The sequence below is a fragment of the Fundulus heteroclitus genome, chromosome 2 (genome assembly GCF_011125445.2).
Source record: "Fundulus heteroclitus isolate FHET01 chromosome 2, MU-UCD_Fhet_4.1, whole genome shotgun sequence".
NCBI lineage: Eukaryota > Metazoa > Chordata > Actinopteri > Cyprinodontiformes > Fundulidae > Fundulus > Fundulus heteroclitus.
In genome coordinates this window covers 8,327,265-8,353,767 of record NC_046362.1, presented here as the reverse complement: position 1 = coordinate 8,353,767, position 26,503 = coordinate 8,327,265, and the positions used below count along the sequence as shown (strand labels likewise).

The 26,503-nt window shown below is 41.1% G+C and overlaps 1 protein-coding gene across 10 annotated transcripts in view; it reads right to left on the bottom strand.

Moving 5' to 3' along the window:
• LOC105926229 (adaptor related protein complex 3 subunit beta 2) overlaps positions 1-26,503 on the bottom strand; it is a 57,303-nt gene that overhangs the window by 16,469 nt on the left and 14,331 nt on the right. For 6 of the 10 annotated variants that reach the window (XM_036147097.1, XM_012862458.3, XM_012862461.3 and 3 more), the window contains exons 2-17: positions 19,167-19,242; positions 16,561-16,635; positions 16,220-16,315; positions 14,815-14,975; positions 14,562-14,628; positions 14,059-14,241; positions 11,715-11,918; positions 10,634-10,731; positions 6,593-6,647; positions 6,430-6,501; positions 6,281-6,343; positions 6,045-6,177; positions 5,080-5,189; positions 4,815-4,991; positions 4,187-4,373; positions 2,397-2,527 (exon numbers count right to left, since the gene is read on the bottom strand). In XM_036147097.1, coding sequence (XP_036002990.1) covers positions 2,397-2,527; positions 4,187-4,373; positions 4,815-4,991; positions 5,080-5,189; positions 6,045-6,177; positions 6,281-6,343; positions 6,430-6,501; positions 6,593-6,647; positions 10,634-10,731; positions 11,715-11,918; positions 14,059-14,241; positions 14,562-14,628; positions 14,815-14,975; positions 16,220-16,315; positions 16,561-16,635; positions 19,167-19,242 — 1,888 coding nt within the window. The remainder of the gene's footprint in view (positions 1-2,396; positions 2,528-4,186; positions 4,374-4,814; positions 4,992-5,079; positions 5,190-6,044; positions 6,178-6,280; positions 6,344-6,429; positions 6,502-6,592; positions 6,648-10,633; positions 10,732-11,714; positions 11,919-14,058; positions 14,242-14,561; positions 14,629-14,814; positions 14,976-16,219; positions 16,316-16,560; positions 16,636-19,166; positions 19,243-26,503) is intronic. The other 4 variants (XM_012862459.3, XM_012862463.3, XM_021316373.2 and 1 more) reach the window with 1 other exon arrangement.

The window sequence follows — 26,503 nt, the reverse complement described above, 5'->3', positions numbered from 1 at the left end:
ATAGAAGATCAGCATTAACTTGACTTCTCATGTTGAACAGTATATTTAAATTTCTGAAACACAATAGACTTAAAACTAAACACGATACAATCGGCCAAGGTTCCTGATTGCATTATTCTGGGAGAAAAAGAGAGCGTTTGTTTAGCTGGACATAGATAGGACTGGTGTTGATTTGTGAGCTGTTGTGTAATCCATGTGAAGAGGCTTTTGACTTCCCCCTGTTGCTGTAGCAATGTTAGGAATATAAGGTTTCCTAAAGGTTCCAGCTGCTGTTCCCTTTTATTTCTGTGAGGGCAAATCTGAAAATGAGAAGATCTATGTAATTAGAGAAAACACTAAATGCATTATAATGCCAAAGCACCAATGTTGATGTAAAACTTTCCTACAGGTTTAAGTTGTAATTATTTGCACACATGGCCTCATCAATGACAGGTTCTAGGTTTTACTACTGAACAAAAACTCCACATGGGACAATAGAATCAAGCCTTAAGATCACTGAACTCATTTTGTGACTTGATTTTATGTCCATTTAAAACACATCGTGGCACCAACGGTACATGCAGGGAATGGGATGGAGAAGAAGAGGAGAGACTTTGGTGGGACTAGATAAGAGCAGACTGTTTTCTAAAAAAAAACAGTTTATTTAGCAGTTTACGTAAAAAACGCTGGCGATTAATTTAGTGCATAGCTGCATCTAATTTAGAATTAAATGCAATGTTCACAAGTTCTTTGTATCTAGGAATGGGCTGGTTACCTGGACCAGAGTATGTCAATGCTAGGTTTAAAAACGGCGAACGTTTCCCTTCCCACAGTTTGTTTGTATTTTAATATGGATATTTTATTTGTTTATTTTATTTGTATTTTAGTTTAATGTTTGTATTATGGGATGCCAGAGAAAGCACCACAATGACAGGTGATATGGAGTGCCGAGCAGCCCCTCCCCTGCATGTTGCTGTGCACTGCCAGCCAGCTGGCTAAAAGAAACATACTACACTTTTCACATGCTTACTAAAAAAAAGTCAAATTAAACTGTATTTCCTGTCAGGAAAACAACCGACAGTCAGGGAGCAGAAACTATGGGAAAGCCACGGGTGAAGGTCATTCTTGCCCGTTCGCTGCTTCATAGCTCTGCTTCCTGCTGGACTTTTTACAGTGCAAAATGGTGGTGGCGTTCACCCAACGCAGCATCTGTACCTGTTTTGGAGACATTCCTTACATGTTATGATAACAGACGATTTAAAGTGATTTTGTATAATCTCCTCAGTCTACAGTAAGGATATGCAGCCATTTAACTTTGATAAATGACACCAGCAGAAAGTCACTTTGGCATTGTAAGTGGCCCAAATGCTGATTAGAAGCAAAAGATTGGGAATAAAGTGTAAGTTTTAAGGGAGAAAATGGCAATGTGCAGCTGTGAAACAGGATTATAAATTGTTTAAGTAGGAAAACGACCCACAGTTGAACAGCGCCCATCCAACTCGGTCAGCTAACCCTGTTTTAAAACTACAGCTGGCTGGCGCCCTGCAAAGGCTACTCTAATAAACTAATAGCAGCTTATAGCAGATACTCGACACGGAACAAATGGACTAATACTCAGGGCAACAAATGTTAAAAACTACTATTAAATTTAGGAAGTGCGTATTCTCTATTTTTACTTACGTTACGTTTCAAAATCAAAATATTAAGCTTTATTATAACTAATAATGAATGCATCATAATATTTTAGCAGCAGTGATTATCAGTGTTGTTTTTCTGACGCCGTCCTACGTTGGTATTTTTACTCATACCAGCCCATGCCTCTCTGTGACAACAGTTTGCAGTGATAGTAAAACGACGATGTGTGAATCAGCACAACGACGGCGCTCTTAGGTCAGAACCAAAGTCCGCTCCCCTCCGTGTCACATGTGCTTCAAACAGCTGTGAGAAATGATGCGTGGACGGGGCGAGGAGCTGCTGCCCAACAGAAGCCAGTGCAGCAGAGAAGATGAGAGGAGCTCGCCATCGCAGGCTGGTTTACAGATAGTCCTCATGTGGAAGATTTTCATTACAAAATCTTTTGTCATCAACGAGAGAAAAGAATCGTCTTTTCTCTGTGTGACTCGCTCTCCTCTACGGAGGGAAAGCTGTTAAGCATCCATCCATCTGGGTAGTAAATGGAGACCAAAGGGATGTGTTGATGGTAAGGGGCTGTGAATGAATGAGCGATGGTCAGTAATAGAGGAATCCATGATATATTGGAGTTTGAGTCGTTTTGGATGTAAAGCTCGGGTGTCCAGCCCCTCTGAGGCACTGCTCTGGCAGAGGAGCAGCCCTCGCTCCCCTCCGTCTGCCGGGGGCACCCGGAGAACCCGGAGGGCCCCTGTGTCTCTGTATGTTACTGTTCCCACTGCACGCACAGACTCCTTCACCTCCACGTTGCGCACGGAGGGGTCGGGGGCGGTTTCGGGCCAGTCGGGCAGCTCCTGGTAGCCCCCAGCCTTGGCATTCAGCAGGTGGGAAAGGGAACCCAGCTGGAAGTGGTCTCTGTCTGCAAAAACACAACGTGGCAAGGATGAGTGAAATAAATCTGCAGTAATATACGCACGTTACTTTCTTATTTTCGCCATTGGAATAAAAAAAACTATACCTAATGTAGAACAAAAGTAGCACACAGAAATACATTTATTCAAAGGCAACCCAAAGCTCATCTCTATTGGATGGGAAAAAGTTTTCACGCCCATGTTAATGAGCAAGGTTTCGGAGATGTCAAAAGAAAAAAATAAATCACAGATGGATTAATAATGTTAAAGCCTTCTCCATCTTTAATCTGACAAACTGTACCCTGTAAAACAAATGTGTATTAACCTACATGTATCAGCTTGCACACCCTTAAACTAAAACCTTGATGGAGCGACTTTGATGTCATCACAACTGTCAGTCCTCAGTCGTGTTACCTTGTTTTGGCAATTTTTGCCAAATCCCCTAATCTCTCAGATTGGGAGAACATCTCCTCTCCACTGTCCCTTTGAAGGGACTCCACATGTTTTCTGTCAGACTTAGTTCAAATTCGTCTCAATTGAAGCCATCCTGTTGTGGATTTGGATGTAAACTTGGATTCACTGTGATGCTGAAAAATAAACTCCCTCTCCACCTTCAGCTCGACTGCAAACACCTGAAAACGGACTGGCTTTTGGAACCGTTGAGGGTTTGATCCCCCCCCTCACGATAAAACCCAGTTCCACCTTTGACTCCGCTGTCAAGTGCTCAGAGTGTACTGACATTAAGTATATAAGTAAGTAAAATTTATTTATGTAGCACTTTTCTCAGATAAAAATCACAAAGTGCTTCACAGTAAAATACAAATACAAAAAACAGTATAAACTATAAACTTTGGTTGGAATAAATAAAAAATAAAAGGAACATGTACCTGTATGCTAAGATATTTTTATCCAAAATGAAAAAAAAAGCCAGGTTGTGGCACTGCAAAAATGCTCATTTTGTTTCACAGCGGTGTAGCTGACTGCTCATCGTGTTGATCAGGGAGACAGCCTGGCAGTGAAAACTGTCTCTGTGGCGGCTGGTTCTTACAAATAGTTCAATAGTCCAAACAGTTTGTGTCCAGGATGTGTGGGGTCTGCAGAGACGTTAGCTGCCCTTTTCCTGACCCTGGACCCCTACAGGTTCTGGATGGAGGGTCGGCCAGACCCGATGATCTTCTCTGTAGACCGAGTTGTTTGGTGTAGAATGGACCTGTCCTGTTTAGTGAACAGGCCATGGACAAACACAAGACAGACTGAATGGTGCCAGTGTAGAAGATGAGCAGCAGCTCCAGTGGCAGGTTGTACTTCTTGAGCTGCAGCAGGTCGTACGGTCTCTGCCTTCTTTGAAATGTGTCTCAGGTCCCATGAAAGAAGTGATTTACAGCAAAATGTTCAGGGTCGGCTTCATCAGACCTTAACCCGTTCTGACAGTCAGGATGGATTTTATTTTTAAACCAGATTTTGTGGAAGCAGTTTGCTTTGTTTATTTGATGAGTCATGAACAACAACTGAGTTAAAGCCCCTCCAAATGTTTCAAAGAGCCTCAGATATAACAAAAAAAAAATCCATCTTAGAGAAAAACATGAGTCTTTTTCTCATGTCAAAAATATAGCATGCCTGGGTGTGTAGCTTTCACCTTGACCTAGTACGCAGACTGGCTACTGTACCTTTAAATGGAGACTCGAGGACAGGTGCGGGTTTCAGCGCGAGGAAGAGCTTCTTGGCGTACTTGCTGAGGGCTCCGCTCTTTTCAGTGGGCACAATGAGCTGCCGAATGAAGCGCGCCCGATCGCGGATGTCATAGTTCTGGTCGTACTTGGCCAAGTTGAGAACATACTGCGTCAGCAATTTAGTCTGCAGGAAGAAGGAAGCAGAGGATGAGGATGAGGATGAGGAGAGTTAGCTGGGGAGGTATTTGTAGGAGAGAAAATCAGGAGTCCACTGATAACACATCCCAAGTGTGTTTCTTTAAGACTTAAGCTTTAGATATGGTACTGGCAAAAAAACAGGATAGGGATAAATGAGTGATGGATGGATGGATGGATGGAAGGATGGATGGACTTGGAAAGGATGGATTCATAATTGTCAGATAAAGAAAAAGTGTGACTTTTTTCCCCATAAGTCTTTGCTTTTTTGCATATTTATTCAGAACTGGAAAGAATTTCTGTCGTTTTCCATACTATGAAGGAGCCTTGCATGTTAAAAGTGGATCTATGTGGATCCTGATGCTTCCAGCTGCACATGGGTGGAGTATTTATGACTCTATGCTGATGAAGAAAACTCTGAAATGTGTACCTGCTTGGAATTGGTGAGGTAGAGCTTCGCGGCCAGATTTAGGATCTGGAGCTTGACGATGTCCTCCTCGTTGGTGAACGACTTGGCCATCTTCCTCAAGACATCTGGAGCAATCTTTGGCACATGCTCACAGTATTCTCCGATCAGCCACAGGATACTGGCCCGCGCCATCGGTACCTGTTTACCGTAAAGAGGTCAGATCTACTCGTTTGGGACATGTGCAGAACTCTTAGCTGAAGGCCAACGCAGAGGCAGAGAGACTCGCCTGGATGTTGTCCGTCAGCTTCGCCATGTGCTTGATGATGTCACTGTGCTTTTCTGGCTGCATCTGCAGCAGCTTCTTGATGACCACCACCGACTCAGCTACCACCAGCTCTTTACACACGATGAGCCAAACGTTAGCATCAGTTAGTCAAAACGGGACACAGAATGTTACAACTCATCCGCATGCTTTATCCGTATAAAGTTCAGATTTACATGAGGGCTGCAAGACATTAGGAAAACATGCAAGACATTGGGAAGAGCTGCGATAACGACTTGTGATATTTAATCAAATAGTTAAAATGTGTTACTGTCTTTCTGCTTTGGGTTCAAACCAAACAGACCTCAGATAATGAGTGGTCTAACCATCTACTGGGGAAAACACGTAAAAATCAGTGTTTCCATATCAAAAACAGCGCTGTGTTGAAAAAGTTGCTTTTGGCAACGCCTGCTGTCGGCACTGAAACAACTCAGTTATAGTTTCTTGGTTTTTGGGAATGACTTCCCCACCTTATTAGTGTTAACTTAAAAAAAAACGCTTTATTATTACATTTGTAATGCTAAATTAAATGTCTGTGCAAATTTTGATGAAAAACATTTTAACTTAAAGGTTTTCCAATCACAGCTAAAGAAGTTGAGTATAAAAAAAAACAAGAGAAAAAAAAACTTTATGTTGCACTAAACAATGTTAGCAGATATACGACAGGCACACAGAGCCTGAATGCGCGGTACTTAAACAATAAGCTACATTTACTGCAGTTCTTTGCGATATACACAATTTATACACTGTTGCTGCAATAAGCATACATTAGCGATGTATAGTGCAGCCCTAATTAAAATCAAAAATTATAATTTACAAATGTTCATGAAAAGAGTGGACTAAAGTGAAACATAATTTAGTGCTACTGTCCCGTTTACTACAGAACATTCAGCACTGTGGAAGCCGTTTGCGGATCACTCAACTCTTACCGTCTCGATTGGACAGCAGCTGCACCAGGCCGTTCAAACACGTGTCTCTCACCTCGCCGATGTTGGTAGCGCAACGACCGATAGCCTGAATCGTTGCCGCCACAAAATCTTTATCCATACTTTTAATGTACGTCTGTCGGAGACACACACAACGAGGACATTGCTGGTTCACAGAACAGGTCGGCAGAATTGTGTGATCGTTATAAAGTGTGCTGAAGGATTTCTTTTCACATTACCTGAAATTCCCTGAGAATAGTGGAAATGTTGGTCTCATTGGCCAGATTGGTGAGAACCTCCAGCTGTGAAGAGCAAAATATAAAATGAGTTCTCAGGCAAATTCTCAGACACCTTCTGGGTTTACAGGGTGAAGAGAACAGAGAGAAACCTTAAGGATTTTGATCTGAGTTGGGTCCGTGGAGCGGATATAGAAGCTCTTCAGGTATGGTTCGAACATGCCCTGCAACACACACCCACAGCGTTTAGCTTTATTTAGAATTTAAAACGCAACACAAACGCAAAGCAAGTTCGGACCGACAGCTGTGACTTACCCGCCTTTTAATGGTCATGGTTGCCACGTTCTGAAGAACAACGTACTGGACTTCACTGATGGGGGAAAGAAAAGAGATACAGGAGGAACCGGTGGATAAAGTTTGGAGTACAAGGCAAAACCGCTCAAAATCAAGAAAGTGAATGAAAAACTGCCAACTTATTGGCAATCAATATAAAATCATGACATGATAGTAGGATCTAAATAGCTTGTTGTTACGTTTAAATATGAAAAATGGAATACAGTTCACAAGCTTTTATCAAATGTGTTAAAAACACGTCTACTTTAGTCTGCATCTCCTTGCCATTTGGTTAGTCTCTGCTGATTTTTATCTGGGCATCAGTAAAAGAGCTTAAATCGGGCTTACTTTTGGAATAGGCCACATAGGTGGTTGCCCTTTGCAGAGCATACAAAAGTGATTGCTGTTCTTCCTAACAGGTTCCTGAAATTATACCCATTAACTGGTTCTGTTGTTGTTACAAAAATAGCCCATGATGTGCAGCGTCTGACATTGCTGTTTCACTCTTGGTGTTTATTTGCTGTGAACTGATGTTAAAACAGCCTCATGGAAGTTTACCTGCAGAATGGCTGCGTGAGTAGACCGAAGCAAAAACAGATTAAAAAAATAATAAATACCTAAAAGATATCTTTTTAATCCATAACAGGCCCATTAATATTTACATTTTGCATCTTCTTGATACCCAAACTGGCAAAAAATTGTTTAAATGGTGACTTGTGTGGACTGTTCAGTGTGAAGACTCAATCAAGGCATTTTTAAATGATCCGTAACATAATCATTGACAAAATTCAACTATTGATACTTGCTGTTTGTGTAAAGTGCAATTGTGTGCAGTTAGGGTAGGAAATTGGCAAACTATTCAAATTTAGAGCGTGTTTACGTATTTTATTTCACCCCCCTTTCAATAGTTTTATCACTTAATTTCATCACATGGAAACTCAACAGTTAAGAATGACCACAAAAGCAACTCAATGTTGCTCTCTCTCATTTAGTTGCTTAAGTGAATCAGCATAATATTTTGCTAAATATTCGGTGACTCCTTGCCTACCCCTGACTATTCGACCCCAGATCTCATTGCTCATCACTGGTAATGTCTGTGACTTTAGCTGCCGCTGCACGTCAGGCAGTCAGACTCCATCTCTTGCTGCTTTAAAACTTGTTTAAATCTTTACGCTTTGTTTCTACGTATTCTCCTTTTAATTTTCTATACCTCCTATGTGTAAATGTATAGCTTTTTTATTGTTTTATTCTGGTTCTCCATCTTACATTCTTTTAATAAACACCACTTTGGTCAGCTGGTATGTTTTTTTAATTTTTTTTAGGTGCTTTATAATTAAAGTGGCCGCTACAACACCGAGCCATGTGGTCGGAACGGGCAGAGCAAACCATTTGGCTCAGCCTGCAAAACTTAGACAACTCCATTCTAGGCTTTGTTGCTCTATCAAATCTGGGTTTAGATTAAAAAAATCAAAGGATTTTCGCCCTTTAGAATGACAGTAATGGGTGAGAAATGCTGTCTGTCTGAGTAATGTGACCTTCTGATTTCCCCACACAGCTCTTAGTGAAGCAGAAAGAGCTGTGCCGGTAGTAACTAGCAGTTAGATTTCATGACATTCAAAATAAACCTAAAAAGTCTGCCACAAGCACAAGAATAGCTTTTTTTTCTGCTTTCAGTTTATTCCACACTCACTTTACTGAAAATGCACTTAATTGTATTTCTATTCAAATTATCAAAACGGAGATCAAACATGCTAAGTTAGCCTAGCATTTTGGCCAAGAGCTCCATTGACAAGAGCAAGGTGTGAGTTTATTGAAGACTGTAGCTGTCAGAGTGAAGTCAGATACATCTATACTAACAAGGCTGTCCTGTAGAAAGTTGGTAGAAAATATCTCCCACTGTTAAGAAAAATGTAAATGCCAGCATCCGAATCGTTGTTGGTAACTAAGTTAAAACTGATTAAATATACTGTGCTATTAAAATGTACTACAGAGCCTATGAGTTTTCAAGCATCTGCACTGCATTGACTTTGATGAGGTGTTGGACTCCTGTATTAGTTTCCATCCTTAAATGACTCAATTCTGTATGAGGGACAAACACATCCCTACAAATCATAAAATAAACCTGTAAGAGTTGTTTTCAGTACTGAGCAGAGCATCGTGACTATTCACCCTGTCATTGGAATTTTGAATCAAGGATGTGTATTTTTGTCGCTTTTCTGTAAAGAAACTTCTGTTTAATCACTCAAGGTTACAATGAAATTTGTAACACAACACACTCTGCGGGATTGAGTTTAATGAAACCCGTTGCCCTGTTCAGTGACTGTCTGACACGCGGAGGGCTGCAGCTGTTTGAATCTTGGTGAATGATGATGCCATTAAAGCCAGAACCACTTGTTCAATAGGAGGCTTGACAGTCCTCAGGACTTACAGCCCGGAGACCGCCTATGTGCTGTCATCGCTCTGCATGCTTTATGCTTTTCTGTTTACTTCAGCTTCACCAGGCCCCTTGTTTAATATCCGTTTTCTGCTTTAGGGCCTTACAGATTTATTCTTCCTCCCTCTCTTTGTCCTTTTGCTGTTGTTTACTGCTTTGCAGGGTTTTGGGGGTTATTAAAGCTTTATTTCCTCTCATTGAGCTGTTCGCTGTGTTCATTAGGATTCCTGTGTTTTACAGTGACTTGCAAAAGCATTCTTCGCCTCAAGGTTTTCACAGAAATAAAAAAGAAACAGTATGCAATACTCTTCACGGTAAACCAGAAAAACTGTGAAACCATTTGTGTTCAGCCTCCTTTACGCCATAACCTAAATAACTTCCAGAGCAACCAATCTCCTAAAAATAAAATCATAAAAGCAGGTCAGAGATGAATGTAAAGACATTTAAAGTAGGGTTAGGTATGACGCAACACCCCAATCTATGAACATCTTAAAAAAATGTCACTAATTCAAACCTGACAAGACATGGCCCGTCTGACTGACAGACCTGACAAGCTAATAGGAGGCCCCAGTAACTCTGGAGGAGCCGCAGAGATCAAGTTAGACAATCTGTCGACACTAGACATTGCATTCAACTGATCTGGCTTTATGGAAGAGAGGCCAGAGGAAAGCCATTGTTCAAGGAAAACCATAAGAAATGTAAATTTAAAAGTTGCCACAAGCTGTTTAAGGGATACAGCAAAAAAAAAAGGTGAATTGGTCAGTGGAAACCAAAACTGAACTTTCTGTCTGGCCTTTATGCAAAACAGCATGTGTTGGTGACTAACTAAAACAGCATTTATCACCGTGGACACACCACTCCCACAGGGAAACATGGTCATGGCAGCACCACGCTACGGAGATGTTTTCATTCAGAAAGGGCAGGGAAGCTGGTCAGGGCTAATGGGAAGGTAGATGGAGCTAAACGCATGGCAATCCCAGGAAAAAAAAGGCAACAAGTAGAGGCTCAAAGGGGTTCAGACTGAGGTGGAAGTTTATGCTCAAGCAACATGAGGATACAACCAGGGTAGAGAATGAATGGTTTAGATCAAAGCATATTTATGTGCTAGAACGGTCCGTTTAACGTCCAGATGTAAATGTAATTCAAAATCTGAGGCCAGGTTTTAAATGGACCGATGTGCACAGAAGCTTTCCATCAAAGCTGACTGAGCTGGAGCAATTTTGTCAAGAACGGACAACAATTTTAGGCGTGCCCCAGAAAGGTTGCAGCTGCACTTGTAGAAATAAATCGGGGTTTATAAAGTCTTGACTCAAGACAGCTCAATTCAAATGCAGAGAATATTTGAAAGGATTATACTTAAAAAAAAAAAAAAAGAAAAAAAAGTACAATTTTCATTGAACCTTAAAATTCCGCTTTGTTTTGGGATGGTCTGTCAACTAAAACCCCAACAAAATACATTGAAGTTTTTGGCTGCAACGTGACCAAAGATCACTTTGGCGGGATTCTGTCTGTTCAGCAAACAAAACGACTATAAAGGAGCAGCTAGATTATTTTTAAAATGTTTGAATGAAGAAATATAGAAAGCTCACCTGTGGCTCCTTAGCAGACGGACCAGCGCTTTGGCAATCACACCGACTTCTGCTTTGGGGGCCAGGTGGAAATACAACTGAGCCACAGCCATCACCACCTGCAATGTGCATACTCGTCACCTGGGTTATCACTCAGCACGAAAAATAACAAGGATAACAATCAAATGTGGAATGATGTGGAATGTGTTTGGGTTCACAAAGCAAATGTGTTAAATATGCACGAAAGAGCAGAGGGCGGAGGTCTTGTTCCCTGTATACGGCTCTCAGGCTACAGAGCAGAAACAAATAATGTGCCAGTGCATTTGTTAAAAACACTGACGTTTCTTTGTGGTTGTGTTTTAACACAATACAGTCAATCGGCATGCTGGGAACAATTTGAATCTACGTTACTGCGGTCATAAGGTCCATGCAACCCAACATGGGTCATACCTTTATTAAATGTGTACTTTTGGGATTTTGCTGCTTCTTAAATGTTAACGCCTGTCTGTCTTAGAGGTTAATGAGCTAGTCCCTGATATCATTGCTCATTTGGATCTGGGGAGCGTTTCTCATACAGGGCAGCCCATCCAATGAGTTCTGGATTGGGCCCAAAGCCTGCTCTCAGTGGGAGAGGAGCCCAGGAAGCATGTTGATCAGATGCCCGACCCACCTCGACTGACTCTGCTCCCAGTTCTGGTTTTAAACCCACCATATGTAAAACAATGTGATAATTCAGAGTTTTAAGGAGAGCCTAAACTACACAAAAGGTTAAGCAAACATGCCATAATAATGGGTGCTTTTTTTTAAAAAAGGAATGAAAAGGGTCATCCAGGCTGACCGCAGGAGCATTATTCCTGCAGGAGGGACTGTTATTCATTTCCTCTGGGATATTTAACTTGCTCACATATTTGAGTAAAGATCCTCTCAGATTGAACGACCTGCTCCCGGGCCCTTGCTGCTGCGATAAATAATTGATAACGTGACAGATCGGAGACCATCATGGTTTGTACCATGACTCTAGAGCAATGCTTAAAGGCCTGCCCAGCTCTCCGCTAGCGTGCCGTGCGTTCACAGAGAGTGTGCAGAGGTGCGGCGGTCTCACAGCAGCGTTCCGACTCTGCAGCAGCGGCTTGGTGTTCCTCAGCAGCAGCCGGTGGTCGGGGTCCATAACGTAGGGCTTCCTCTTGGCCATGGCGGCCGCCTCCACTTTCTTCTCCTTCTCCTTCTCCTCGTCGTCCTCGTCCTCGTCTTCGTCTGAGCCGTAGAAGGTTTTCTCCCCGCCACCTCCCTCCTCCAGCAGAGACTCCTGCAGTCAGCGGGGAGCACAAGTGGTCACCGATCAGAGATTATTGCTTAGCTACGTTCTGTAAAATAACAGGGAACAGCTGATTTGGCTACAGATTCCTTCTGTCTTTTTGCTCCTTTGTCACACCGAAATACAAAATGAAATCTTTAAATGATGGGTTCGTTTACTAAGGGGGAAAAAGCCACGCAAACCAGCCAGAGCTTATGCAAAAAAAAAAAAGTAATTGGCCCCTAAACCTAATGAGTGATTGTGGCACCCGTTCGTGCCAACAACTCTCACCAAGCCTTTCCAACATCTGACAATCAGTCTTTTATATAACTATATATACAAGAATATACACAAAGAAGCAAACACAATTAGCATCAAACTAAAAAGTGCACTCATTCTATGTAGTTTTCCTGCTTGTCCAATCTTTCTCCACAAAGTAACCATAATGCTCCCAACAGTTCACACACCTTCAACAATGTCCGGTCTGTGTCGTCTTATATATTGTAACCATCCATTCCAAATATTATTACATTCCTCAACCTCCCGTCTTACTGACAGTTAATATCTTCATATTATAAATATTTAACAAGACATAAATCCATTTTTCCACTTTAAGCACCAGATCACTTCGCCATCTTCTGGATATTTGCACGCTTTCTGTGCATCAGCTTTAGAAAAGGCTTCTGCCTCACTACACGTTCAACCTCTGCAGCAATGCTGGCAGCATTCACGCATCTAGTTTTAAAAGACCTCTGGCTACGACGCTGAACAAATGCGGTCGACGTCTTTCATCGACCGTGGAGGCCTGTTTAGAGTGCATCCTGTCCTTTTAAACCGCTGCATGGTCTTGGTCACCATTCTGCAGCTCAGTTTCAGTGTTGAATGTTTGCCTGCAGCCTCTGCCACGTTTATGTAGAGCATAAATTCTTTTTTTTAGATCCTCAGAGAGATCTTTGCTATGAGGGGCCACGTCCAACTTCCACTTTCCAGTATGAGAGAGTGTGAGAGCAATAACCGTGGTTTAGACATTAATGGCTGTGTTATTTTGAGGGGAGAGCAAATTTATAGAGTCCCACTAGCTGAACACTGACTACTTTACATTGTATCAAAGTGTCTTTAGAGTTGACTCGTGAAAAAATATGGTAAATTATTTACAAAAAATGTGAGGGGTGAACTCACTTTTGTGAGATAATGTATATAGTATTTTTTGTTATTGTTGCAATAATAATATTGTGATAAAATTTTAAGTCCATATTTCCCATTTCTACTTAAATGTTGTCGTTTCTGACCTCCTGGAGTAACTTTGGTAGCGTAGCCACTCCTGGGAAGGTTCTCCACTGTTTCCATGTTTTCTACTTTTTTTAAATCACTGCTCTCACTGTGGTTCACTGGAGTTACAAAGTGTTATAAAGGACATAGGAACTTCTTCAGGTCTGATCATCTTGTTTTTCCAAATTCTTTACAATTGTTTTTTTTTATTTGGTTAACCAACTTCATGCAAACTCATATACATATATTCATATATGTAGTATATTTTTTATTATACAGGTCTGGCAGAAATCATGTCTGGTTGTGGGAAGTAAAACTGAATTTAGCGTATTCATAGTTTAACAAGAGGGCAGTTATCTTGTTGTAAAGGTCCAGGTTTGTTTGGGAAATGTTTTTGTCTTATTTTATCTTTTGAAATCTCCCTTTTCCATTTTTTGGTTATAGTTGCCTTGTCAGAAACGTTTTTGACAATCTAAAACATTTAAGAGTGGAAGAAAAATCTAACTGAGTTGGTATTATTAAACATAAATGAAATATTTCTATTAGTTGCAGAGATTGCATTTAGTTTTGGACTTTTAGTTTGTGTTGCCTCCTGCAAAGCGGTTCATGCTAAATATTTCTGTAACTGTCAAATATTTATTCATCACTATTCAAACTAAGACCTAAAAAATGTTTTAACATTCCTCCAAATCCAGTAAACTAAAATAACACTTTACTCATATTTCTTCCTTGGCTTTTCATCATGGTTCTGATCATATATATTAGGACCAAACAATATGATAAACTTAGAAGCAGTTATTAAATATTGGTCAAATACACTTTTTCTTTACATTACAGCCTAAAGAAGAAGCAATGAAACGTGAAAGTGTGTTTCATCACTCACGTTGATGTTGGGGTTGAGGAACTGGGTCCTTGCGTAGCGGGTCAACATGTTGATGATGACGACCTGCCCCCACTCCTCCACGTCGATCAGCAGGTTGCACAGCTTCCTGTAGTTCTTGTGGATCAGATCGATGCGCTCCGGGCACACCTCTTCAAAGGCCATGACAACGCTTCCCGCCACCAGCTGCGGCACATTTAAATCACTATTACATTCCTAAACACCTCCTGCCAGCAGAGCACGTATTAATAATAATAATAAGAAGAACTAAACATTATCCATGCAGGGAAGTCAGACAACTAAAACCTATAACCAAATATGCTTCTTAGGAAACAGGAAGAAGAAATAAGTAGAGACTGGTCAAATAATTGATGAGCACAGAGAGCAGTCGGGTGTTTGTTGGCGCCGGCTGGCTGAGATGTTTCTTTCTGTTTTTATTTGTACAAGCAGAGCAAAAACGTCCAGGAGGCATAACCATATAAATAAGGTAAATAGCAACAACTTACAGTGGTTTTGTCTGCCAGCAGTTTCTCTATGACCTCGATCAGCTGGTCTTTTTGTTCAGGATCCAAACTGATATGAGGGAAAAAAAACAAAAAAAATGGCGGTCATTGTTAATGAGAGACTTCACACGTTGATCAAATCTGGCTGAGGTGTAAAAAGCACATGTGGGTTTCTGAGGGAGCATTTTCACACCGACGGCATATTGCACCAGGATTTGAGCGCTGATCTTTCTCCGAGCTGGAGGTGGAGCAGTACCTGTAGAGTTTGGGGATAGCGTGGGCAGCCGTCTTCCTGACGTACGGAGACATATCTGACGCAGCTTCTTTGATGGCCAGCATCATTATGGGGACGATGATTGTAACTCGAATGCTGGACAGGACTCGCAGGGCACTGGCTCTGATGAGCTGGTTGGGATCCTGCCGGTAAAAAGTGGATAATTCAATCAAAATTTTAAAAAGCATAAACCCGTGCATATATATTTAATATAGCTCAGGTATCATAGGTACTAATGACTTTGCAACGTTAACAATCCAACCTGACTAAGGTTTTCTGATTATATGAAAAACTATTCTTTAGCTGTTTCTCCATTTAGCTGTGGGGTACATCAAGACTCCACCGTAGGACCCATGCTCGTCTCGTTATGCGTGTTTTAGCTTTTAAACATTATATTGCAATGGCCCTTCATGGTTAGGCCGAAAAACTACATGTCTGTGCACTTATCATACTTTTAATGTGTCTATTAAGGCTTTTCTTAACCATTTTAGTAAAAAGAAAATTCATGGACAGGGAAGAACTTGCTTAATCGAATCCAAAACAACAACAAAAATGAGTTTGGACCACACAGTTTCTCAGAGACTACAAACTGGAGGCAAGTGAGGAAGACATAGCAGTGAGTGGGTTGCAGTCTCTGTAGGGCTGAAACAATTGAGAGATGATTAGAGTATCTTTATTTAAAAAAATCCCTATAGGCAAATTGTCTGATTCAAAGTGTGGTTATTTGTCGCTCTGCCTTCCTTTAATGATAACCTATGCTGCTGACATGTGGATGCAAAGGGTGGTTATCCGCTACAGAGGGAGATGGTAAGGAGCAAAAAGATGCCCAGAGAAAACTGACAGAATGGATCAAGGTTGCAGGATTTTAAACTTAACAGGAAAGAAAACAGTGCAGTGCTTGTACTGCTAAACTATAATTGCACGTCCTCGATGCTGCAACACCTGAGCAGGTAACCCGTTGATGTTAGAACCTCTATTTCTAGCTGCATATGCATCTTTTGTTGCAAATGTGTCCACTGAAGACATCCAATGTTATTTCATCTAAAGCAGTAAATTGTTTTTGTATATTTTTATCTTTTTAGTGTATTTCTATTACGGTACCCAGAAAATACAAATAAGTTGTTAAATGAAATATCTGCTCAATATGTCATGTTTTTATCCAATACTCGATTAATTGCCATAATAATCAATGGAATACTCAATTACTAAAATAATTGGTAGCCGCAGCCCTAATCTCTGTCTAATCTCTTGAAGATTTATTCTAAAATTGTTGGTTCATTAGATGTTGTATTTAAACCTTGCATGCTGAGCTTCGACAGTGACTGTAAACCTGATAAATGCCTTGACTGGTAACATGCAGGCAACATGAGAGAAACTTCAAATGTACCTTTAAGCCACGCTGGAACGTAGAAATTGAGAGCAGGGCGAGATCTTGCTGCTCCTCAGCGTAACGCACCAAGTAAACATAGACCAGCTTCTTCACCTGGAATAAGAAGGGGTAAGATGGAAACAATCTGTACAAGCAAACGTGTAAAGAAAAGTGGCGAAATGATTTGGCTGAGGTCAGATCAAAGCCTTTGGGGCGTTTTTAAAACACGATGACGCAGGAATTGAAAAGTCTAGAAAATTAAAGATAGAAAATGAGTTCCAACCAGCTTCTTTTTCTGTTTTCGCCAACAACACAATCCAGAAGAAATAGAGGCCATGGCACAATAAACTGTAACTAACCTCAATGTTTTTGCACGCCACGTTTTTCACCACTGCTGGGAAGAGGTCTGATGCGTTTTTGCCGCGGGCAATCATCTGCAGAAAAAAAAACAGGAATCTGATGAAAGGGGGATTTCCAAGAGATTTCACCCTTTTTTAGGAAAAGAGTGCAAAGTACAGTATACCTAAAAAACTGCTGGGCCATTTCTTTTAACAGCTAGGGTTATGCCATTGGCACATTGGGAGGTTTTAACAAAACACTGGATAACAAAAGATGACCCACTTTGTACGGGCTTCAGCCAATGACAGACGAGGATCTGGATCTGGATTGAAATGATTGGTTATTACGTGAGCTTCTCTTGTAGCACCATTAAACTATTTGGGAAGGCCTAGATGAAGATCAGGATGTCATGGCTTTTCACAATAAAGTTTGTCACAATAGTTCACAATGTTTGAGCTACATAGAGGCTCATTGATGGATGCCAATCACAACTGTTTGCTTGTATAATGTCAATTAAAAAAATCTAAACAAGTCGTCCAAGATATCAGGGACTTGGTGGACCTGCAGCCTGATTCCTCCTTAGGTCCAATTTCCAGATGTCTGAAGGAGCCATGCTCATTTGTTCAATCTGTTCCACACAAGTATAAACTAAGATGAGAAACAAACTAAATCCACAAAGAACACAACACAAGAAATACTTAAGAAACTCGACACAGTGAAATGAACTGAGTATGGCAAGACATAAATAATAATAATAATGATGAAAACCCCAAAAATGATCAGAACACGAACACAAGTGAAAACTCAAACACTAGCAGATCATGACAGGTAGTTAAAGCTTGGTTTCTCCAAATGACCCTGAGCATACAGCCAAATACGTGGTAAAGTGGCTTAAGGACGGCAAAGTCAGTATTTTCAAACCCTGATTTTAGTACCGCAGAAAATGTGTGGGCAGAGCAGAAAAGGTCTACTCTGTTCGGCCGCTCTCTACTCTATTCTACTCGTGTTGGTTTTCCAGACCCCGTATAGCCAGAAGGTGAACGCCTCCTGGGTTCTGGCTTTAGCCCCACCTCCAGCTGTCAGTGTTGGGTCCTCTGCTGCTATTAAGCATCACTTTGGGACATTAACACTTGACAGAAATATGTGAGAGATGGGAAAAGAATAAGGTAATAATTGCCTAGAAATAAAACAAAATGATATAAATAATGTTTTGATTATTGGATATGCAAGAATGTCTTGAGTATTTTTTAATGATAAAATAATCAACTGGGATAAATATCTGGATTACAGATCAGCCTGAACTAACAAACAAGACCGGGGGGCAGAAGTGGAGAGGAGAGACGAGACTGTCTAAGCCACAGTGAGATCAACAAGAGGGACTTTAAAGTGCAAAACTGCTGACTTTTGACCGTAGTGTAATTATTTTTAAAGGTTGGATATTGCATATTTGCGCGGCCCTGATTCAGCGGAGTATTTTTTGGCAGAGGAGCGGAGCGGGCAGCTCTGCCTTCCCCCGCTGGGGAAGAGGGGAAGGCAGAGAGCTCCCGCCCACGCAGTGGTTCGCTCAGGTGCCGTGGAGAAATTTTGGAACCAAACACTCTTTGGAGACAAAACTTAACAGCTTTCATTGTGTGTAAAATGAGAGAAAGCGTCGCTAAATCCACGGCTCTGATTTAAGTTATCAAATACAGTGCATCCGTCTGCGTATAAAGAGCTGATGTCTCCTTTATCTGTTCTTTTCTTTCCTCCAGACATGGAATAAAGTTTGTCAATAGTAAAATGATATTTCTTTTGGACCCATTCTGTTCATGGTAGTCCTTCTTATTAATGTTGTCGCTTTTCAGTTTTTATTTTTCCCTGGATATCCTTGGAGAAAACCTTCTTGTTTCTGACCAATCAGTGAACAGCAGTCTGTTCATGTCTCTTCTCGACTCTTGGCTTCACTCTGATAGACCAGAAAAGGCAGGCCAGGGTAGAAAAAACATTGCATTTGAAATGCTCACAAAGCGGGTGGAGCTGAGTAGAGCCGGGCCAACCGGAGCCAGTGTGAAAGGGGCTTCAGCTACAGTAGAGATACACAAGGGCTGATTTACTGTGTGGTGCTTCTTGCATGTGTCCCTTACTTGATTCTAAAAAATGTGGCAGTCCTACTTTAGCCGTCTTTTTGGGTAGAGTCCATAACCTAGAAAACCCAACCCTGTGTGTGAAATCAACCCGGCCCTGGATCAGCCCACATCAGACCCAGAACCGGGTTAGCGACATGACAAATTTCGGTTTGTTTTTAACCCAGAAGTTTTAAGTGTATTACGTCTCTTTTGACGCTTTTTTCCTTTGCTGCAGAGGTAATGAATGAAAGATGGGCGTGGCGTTTCAGATTAAGAAATCTGACCCAGATCATGAATTATTAACAGCCGGCTGCACAGTTTGGACCTGTTAACATCTTGGTTACATCATGCAAAGACGACCTGTGTCTTCCTGCTTCCAAAGACTGAGACGATTTTAAGTCAGAGCAAACTGGCAGAGTAAAAACTGATGCGTGTTGTTGATGGCGCTCCCTCTCCTCTCGCAGCACACACCCGGACTTGCCGATCAGTAAAATCCCAAAGTAAACCTTATTCACACTCACTGCCACAATCCGCTTCATTGCCTCCAGCTTCAGGGAGTCTTTGTTGCTGTCCAGCATCTCCTTCAAGTCGTCGTGCCTGTCAGGAGAAGACATGCAGGATTAGCTCGCAGCACAGTTTCATATTAGAGGAGCAGGAAAAACGCAGAACCTCACTGACGGCGTCAGGAAATTAAGGCCTGTTTTTAAGTTTAGATTCACCGCTCAGAATGTTTCACAGTGTGCAAGTGTGACCCAGAAAGGTTCTCCTTTGAAGTGGGAAATTTGGTTTGCAAAGTATATAAACCTGTGATACTGCAGCGCAGAAGAGGCAGGCGATAGGAGAGCAGCATAATCCCCCCCAAAAAGCTTGACTTTTTGTCGACTCTTGAGGTTTTAGTTAGAAGAAAACACGTTCTTTAATAAATCCGAAGGATTTGGCACTAGTGGTGAGGACAGCACAGGGGATTGCGGGACGCCATCGACAAAATCTGGACACGGTTTATGCTGCGTGAGTCCAGAAAAAGGGCCAGACGCATTGCCACAGATCCCACCCAGATAACGCACTGTTTGACCCACTTCCATCAGGTAAACGCTTCAAAAACATTCAATCAAAAACTAATAAACTCAAAAACAAACATTTTTCCAAAAGCTGTAAAGACTATTGCCCGCTGCTGTCAGGTTTGTGGTTGGACACATGTTACAATCACACCACTGGTAATGCCTATTTGCACACTGTAGTTTCTCAGGGAATGTCTGGTTGCACCGTTCTGCAAATGAAGGCTTAAAATTGTTGCACAGTTTTCACTGCAGGCATGAGTGGATCTTTGAGGGAACGTTGAGAGATTAAGTCCTGCAACGGCACAATAATTCATATTGTTCACAAAGGGACTGATATCTGACTCTTTGGACTCTGTACTAGTCTTAGCGGACAATAAAGAGTGTCTTTGCACCCTTTAAGCTTCTCGGGAAGCATGTTGGTCAGTGCAATCAGCTGATTTCATTTATTAAAAAAATAACTGTGTGGACATATTATGTTTTGTTGTGTTTGCGTGTTATATGTAATCTGTGTGCCTCCTGGGCCGTGTCTGTCTCAAAACATGTCTCCATGGTAACACATGGTGACAATAAAGACTCTAGATGTGTCGTTCCAGATTAACAAATAGTCGTGGGGATTGAAGCCCAGCTGTCAAGTGTGTGGTTATTAGCAACAAACAGCTCTGATGTGAAACTTTGCATATGCATGTTTACTACAGCTATGGTAATTTCTATGTTTTATTGTACTAGAATAGAATCACTGCGTCTATAATATGACTTGGGCTGAACCCTCAGCTTAGACTTAAAGGTATAGTGGACGATCTTGTGTTGACTTTGAGTTCTAGGGGGATCACCTTATCTATTGGTTGCCCCACATGTCAATCATTGTGAGGCGCTCAGTGTGCATGAACGTTCTTTGTTAGTTTGTTTTTTCTGCACATGCGCACCTCTAGTGTTTGTGTATCTGGTTAGCTTCAGTGTTAGCCGTTCATTGTTGCGCTGCTGCTCTCACTGTATACGTTGAACATGGCTGAGAGTCGCAAGACGCAAACAGTCTCACAAGCTTATGAGAAGAAGAGGAAGGCCTCAGAAGAAAGGAACAAGAACAGATTGTATTTGGAAGATTTTTCATGTAATTCCCCTGAGAAGCGGAAGAGCAGCTAAGATGCGCATGCATAGTTATTCAAAAAGGGACTTGGGAGTTTCTTACTTAAATTTACGGAAAAATCTTCCACTCTACCTTTAATTTACATTGTTGGTGAGAAATTTGCACACATACAGGATGTAGTTATAATGCAGATAAGTATTTTATTTATTTAGGGCTTTTAATGATAGATTTAAACTGTTCCTCTTACAGAGTGGACTGATACTGAAACCATACAACTTCTTTGAGTCCTAAACTCAAGGACTGGCCTAAAAAGTTTTCATTGTAGTGGCAGATTTGTCTGTAAGCCACAAGGAATCAGAATGATTCATACAGGCTCAATTATAGGTATTCAAAGTTACTTTTTGAATAAATGTTACTTAGCAAGTTGCAAAGAAGCCGCATGCTGCCCTTGTGCCAAGGTCAAGCAATGTGCTGGTATAATCCTGGCAGGACATTTCAAAACTTTATTTTTCTTCAGAATTGTTAAAGTTCATTTAAATTCATTTGTGACTTGGCACTGACACCCCATTTCTGCACAGTTCACAAATTATCTGTGGGGTTAGAGGCAGAGCCTTTACAGAAACCTAATATTAACCTTCTTTAATCATCGAAATCCCGTTTTAATCAATGTTTGACGATCCAACACCCGACTAAGTCCGAGATTCAACCATCTAGACGTCACAATTTGAGGTCAGGTTGAAGAACGTGAAGAAGTTGTTCCCAATCTTTATTACACCACCCACTTAGTCCCTTAGGATAATACTACCACCACCATGCTTTACTGTTGGTAAAGTGTTAGGTTTAAAAAACATTTTTTTTTCTTGCATGATTTAAATTTTTTCTCCAGAAGGATGGCCGTGTGAGCGGCTGTAATTTCCTGCTGAGCTTGATGGTGTCCATTTAGGAGCAGAGGCTCCCTCCTTGGTTGGAAACCCTTAGGTTTGTGTTAATGTTAAACTAGCCTCACTGCAGACAATAACACTAGTTTTTTTAACATCCTAGCTGATTGTGTTTTTAAAATAAGGCAAATCGAGTTGATACGTAGGAGACATCTGGATCTTCCAACCAAACAACATAAAACATCAGAAATGTTTTTTTTTAATTGATATAACAGACCAACATTAATGTTTTTGACGTAAAATTACTGGACCAAGTTAGCAGCCAATTTAAAAATTGTTAGCAGCCAATTGTTAGCAGCCAATTTAAAAAAGTGACTAGAATAAGGGTAGCCAAGGAGAAAAAAAGGAGGAAATAATAGATTTGGCTTAGAAATAAAACATTTAGCTAGAAATATGTGGGAGGATTCCTGATCGTCAACCAACCATCAAAGTTGGTTGTTTGATGATCATCCATAACTCGGAAAAAAGAACTGTTCAAACACCCCAAATAATTATCATGCTCATGTTGAGCGCAGGAGATTCTTTCAAGCATAAATCTACTTAAATTTTTTTCACTCACTGAAGACAGGATGATACATCTACATAAATACGTGCTCACTGGACCAGCTGTCATAACACTGAGAAGCGGGCTTTGATTTACAGCAACTGCAACCTTGGAGAAGATCATGAAACAATCCCCACACCCCCTCTCTACAGCAAACAACAGATTTCTGCTAGGGAAAACAAGCCAAATCTATTATTTCCTCCTTAAAGAACAACAAAGAAAATTTGTTTAAATCAGCATAACAGAAGTCAAAAGATGAAACTAGTGAGAATGAAAGTTAGACGCCCACCATCTAGGAAAATTCTAACTAAAAGCAAGAGTTGATTTTGTATTAAGGTTGCTTTTTGATATCTTAGTGCAAAGGAAGTTAAAGGAGCAATTTACTACATAATCAACCTAAATCATTCTTATTTGTCACCTGGATGGAAGTAACAATACCTAGAAACAATTGGTCCTCTCCATCAACATTGTCTTAGTCAAGATTTTCTCCTTTGAAACTAGAGGTACAGTCTGGAACGACTTCATTTCATAGTGTAGCCGTGTTTACTTCCTGGTTTCTGGGCCAATCATTTGAAAGTTCCCAGGGTTCTCAAAACAGAGTGCAGCTTTTGGTATTCTATCTTGGCAAAAGAGCAAACATGTATGCCAGTAAGAGAAGCAGACCAGAAATAGAACAGAATACAACATCATATACCTATCCTGTGGAAGTAAAGATTCAGTGAAGTCACAACAGTTCACAACAGCAACAAACCGTTGAGAAATGGCTGTTCTCTGTGAAAGTGTTGGGTATGTGGTGCTCTGATTTTCAAGACTAGGTGTCAGTATTAGTTATTGCTCTTTTAAATATAGAAAAGAAATTTCCATTTTCTTCCTCATCTTTTCCAGTCCAGGTCAAATTATCTTGCATCATGAGCTGAGAGCATTGCTGGCTAGAGAAAAGCCATTCCAGTGAAAACAGAACTACCTAGTTGTTGGGAAACAACAATTACGGCCACCATGTGGCAATGATAGCTCTGGATTTTAAGGAATAAAACAAATTACATGTCACTAATCAGAACAACTGTTCTATATCAATTAAATAATTAAGACCGACTAAATAGGTAAACTACAGGCCCCCAAAGGCCACTCAGCTTGAATTAGAAAAGTTGCAGTTTCTTTATTAAACATTTGTTAAATATTGTACAGCAAAGGACCAGAGGGTATTCATAATGTTGACCTACTGGGATTACTTTGCCATTTTTTGGTCCATTTCTCAGCACCGTATCCAATGTATTTTAATTTTTTTTGTTGTTGTTGTTGTTGTTGCTCTGTGTTCGTTTAAAAAATAAAACACTCAGTTTTTGCAATTAGTGCAAATTAGAACAGGTCGTCAGGGCAACACAGAGACAAACAGGACAAACAACCATTCACGCACACACTCACACCTAAGGACAATTTAGCGAGGCCAATTAACCTAACATTCATGTTTTTATGGGATAGGCCAAAACAAAGTAATCCATCACTTTGAACCTCTCTCTGTCCCTGCTGAAAACGAAAGCATTCATAGAGCATGATGCTGCCACTACCGTGTCATACCTTAGGGATCACGTGTTCTGGGTTGTGTGCCGTTCTCCTTCACGCACAGCACTCTGCGTGAAGGCAAAGATGTTTGACCTTGTTCTCATTATGCTGGCTGTGCCCCTAATATCTGTAAACTTGCTGTACGCTACAGACTAGATTTATTATGGCTTTCTTTCTACCATTCTAGCTACTTGATGTTAAAACTATAAGTTAATGATAACCCATGAATGAGCGTTTACAGAATGTACAACACCTAAAGGCTAATGACAGCTCCACCAACATTATATCTATTTTCAAGATGCCATTTTTTTAATTGAAATGTAAATAAGAACAAAAACAGCTGACATGGTTTCATCAATTCTTTATAGATGCCTGTCTCATTTCCTTTCAGAAACAATCTTTAAAGAAAACTCTTAAAAAAAATCTTTAAAGAAAACAAGTTAAATCCCCCTGAGGAGTGAATAATTTATCTTAACTGTATTTCTATAATCATGTTCAATAATTTATTGGTTTTACTCTTTTTTTTACTTATATGTTCAATATAAGATAATAAATGTAAATCTAAAACACACCCTGTATAAAGGAAGGATTTGAGGAGTGAATAATTTATTGTGGTCCTGTCAGCAAATGCTGCTACCTGACAGTTCCCCGTCAGATGCTCAAACCCTGGTACATTGTCTTCTAACCTAACCGTGTATTTATTAAGCTTCCCCACACGTTTGTCACCGACGCTCTCTGACAAACCTCAGCAGCACTGATAGGACAGCTGGATTTATACAGCGGCTAAATTACAAGCTTCACCTGCTGATGAAGGCGATTACTCGTCCTCTGTTTTATTTAGCGGTTTCAGATTATGTGTGTGTAGGTGGTGGTAGGGGGGGGGGGGCTGATTAGATATCGACAACAAATACCTCTCACATCTCTGTTTGTAAATCGTGTTTTTTTTTGTTTGTTCTAATTTCAACAGGTTTTATGTCAACACCCGCAGGATTTTCAGTCATTTCAATCATCTATTGTTCCTTTCAGGCATAACAGTACCCCCCCCCCCCCTTTAATGCTTCTGCGGCCAGATCCTTCCCTGAGCGAGTGGATCTAGGCTGAGCGTCTGCTCCGCCCTGTTGCCATACGAACTACGACAAACATCTCTGGCGGTTTCATGCCAAACCTGCTGGGTGGAAAAGGCAAACAGTGGTCAGACAAAGGCCGCCGCCTGCTGACAGCGTCCCTGCTGCAGCTGCAGAGGACAAACACACCAGAGTCACTGAATGAGGGGAACATAAACCGACGACACTGTCAAAGAGTTCGTCTGCCTCTCATTCCTGATGTCGGGCGAACCGATAAGCATTCACACGGTTCATACGCCGGACCTTCCAGGAGAAAACTTTCAGGAGGTTCCGGTGATCAGAAAACACTGATCTGTTCAGTTGCTGCAGAGTCCCACCCACTACCCTCCCCTCCCTCCATCCCTCCATCCCTCCCCATACCCGGTTTCCAAGGTAACGAAAGATGCAATAAAATGTGGTTAAGTGATTTTCTGCCTCCCTGCAGAGAAAGCCGCCTCAGTGTCTACAGGACAGGGAATTGCAGCTTTGATTCATGCTGCTCGCTCGGTTATAGAGCAGGTGCCAGATGGAGGATCCATCCCTCACACCAATGTAAATATTTGTGTTTATGCAAAACGCTTATTTATGACCCATTAATCCAGGCAGCGCGTGGGACTTTTATCAAATCTAAAATGTTGCACATATAAGAGGAAAAACCCAGTATATGTAAGCCTTCTGTACTTTTGTGTTCATAGATAAAGCTAAAGCAGGTCTCCGCTCCTGTGTGTGTTAGAATTACTCGTCGAATCAATTGATCTTGACTTTACATTTCTTTTACTCCTTAAGAGAGTAAATGTGTGTGTGCGTGTGTGCATACGTGTGTGTCGGGGTGGGCTGATGGGTTATTCAATAGTGCCCATCTGTTTCAGTCCTGTGACATCAGCAAGTGGAAACCTGTGAGGACGTGGCCACTGCAGATCATCACCTCTTTACACTGAGGCTGAGGTGCAAATGCGTGCTAAGGATCTGTTGCTTTAATATCTCTCCGGCATCGCAGCGTTATAATTATATATAGTTGTTCGTTCTGTCACGCACTTCAAACACTAACCCCTTTGAAACTCCCCAAATAAAAAACCTGACACGGAGGAGTATTTTTAGATGAGAGACGGTGAACTGAGGCTGGTACAAAAAAGTGGCTAAATTCCAGGCAAAAAAAAAAAAAAAAAGAACATCTTCAATGTATCATGACAGATTTAAGTAGCCCAAAGCATTGCAGGGGCAGACATGGAAACTGGCGAATCTAATCCTGGTTTGCAGGAAACATCCTCTGCCCACGGCTCCTGTACCGGATTAATAATTGGTTCTGTTCAGCCAGTTCTGAAACGGTTCGCCGCCTGCATCGTCAGCGAAGTATTTCTAGGAAGTGACAACGTTGTACCAAAACAAAGGTGTTAGCAGCTTATTTTGGATCAGGTTCCTTGCAGATGATCTGAGCCTACAGCTCAACTCAAAACATCAGATGGGGTCCGAGGAGCTAACTGAATGTTTTAAAAAATATTAAATGCTAAGGGCAATGCTCAACTGCCTCGGGGGGGGGGAAATAGATATTTATGTACAACGGATACAAGACC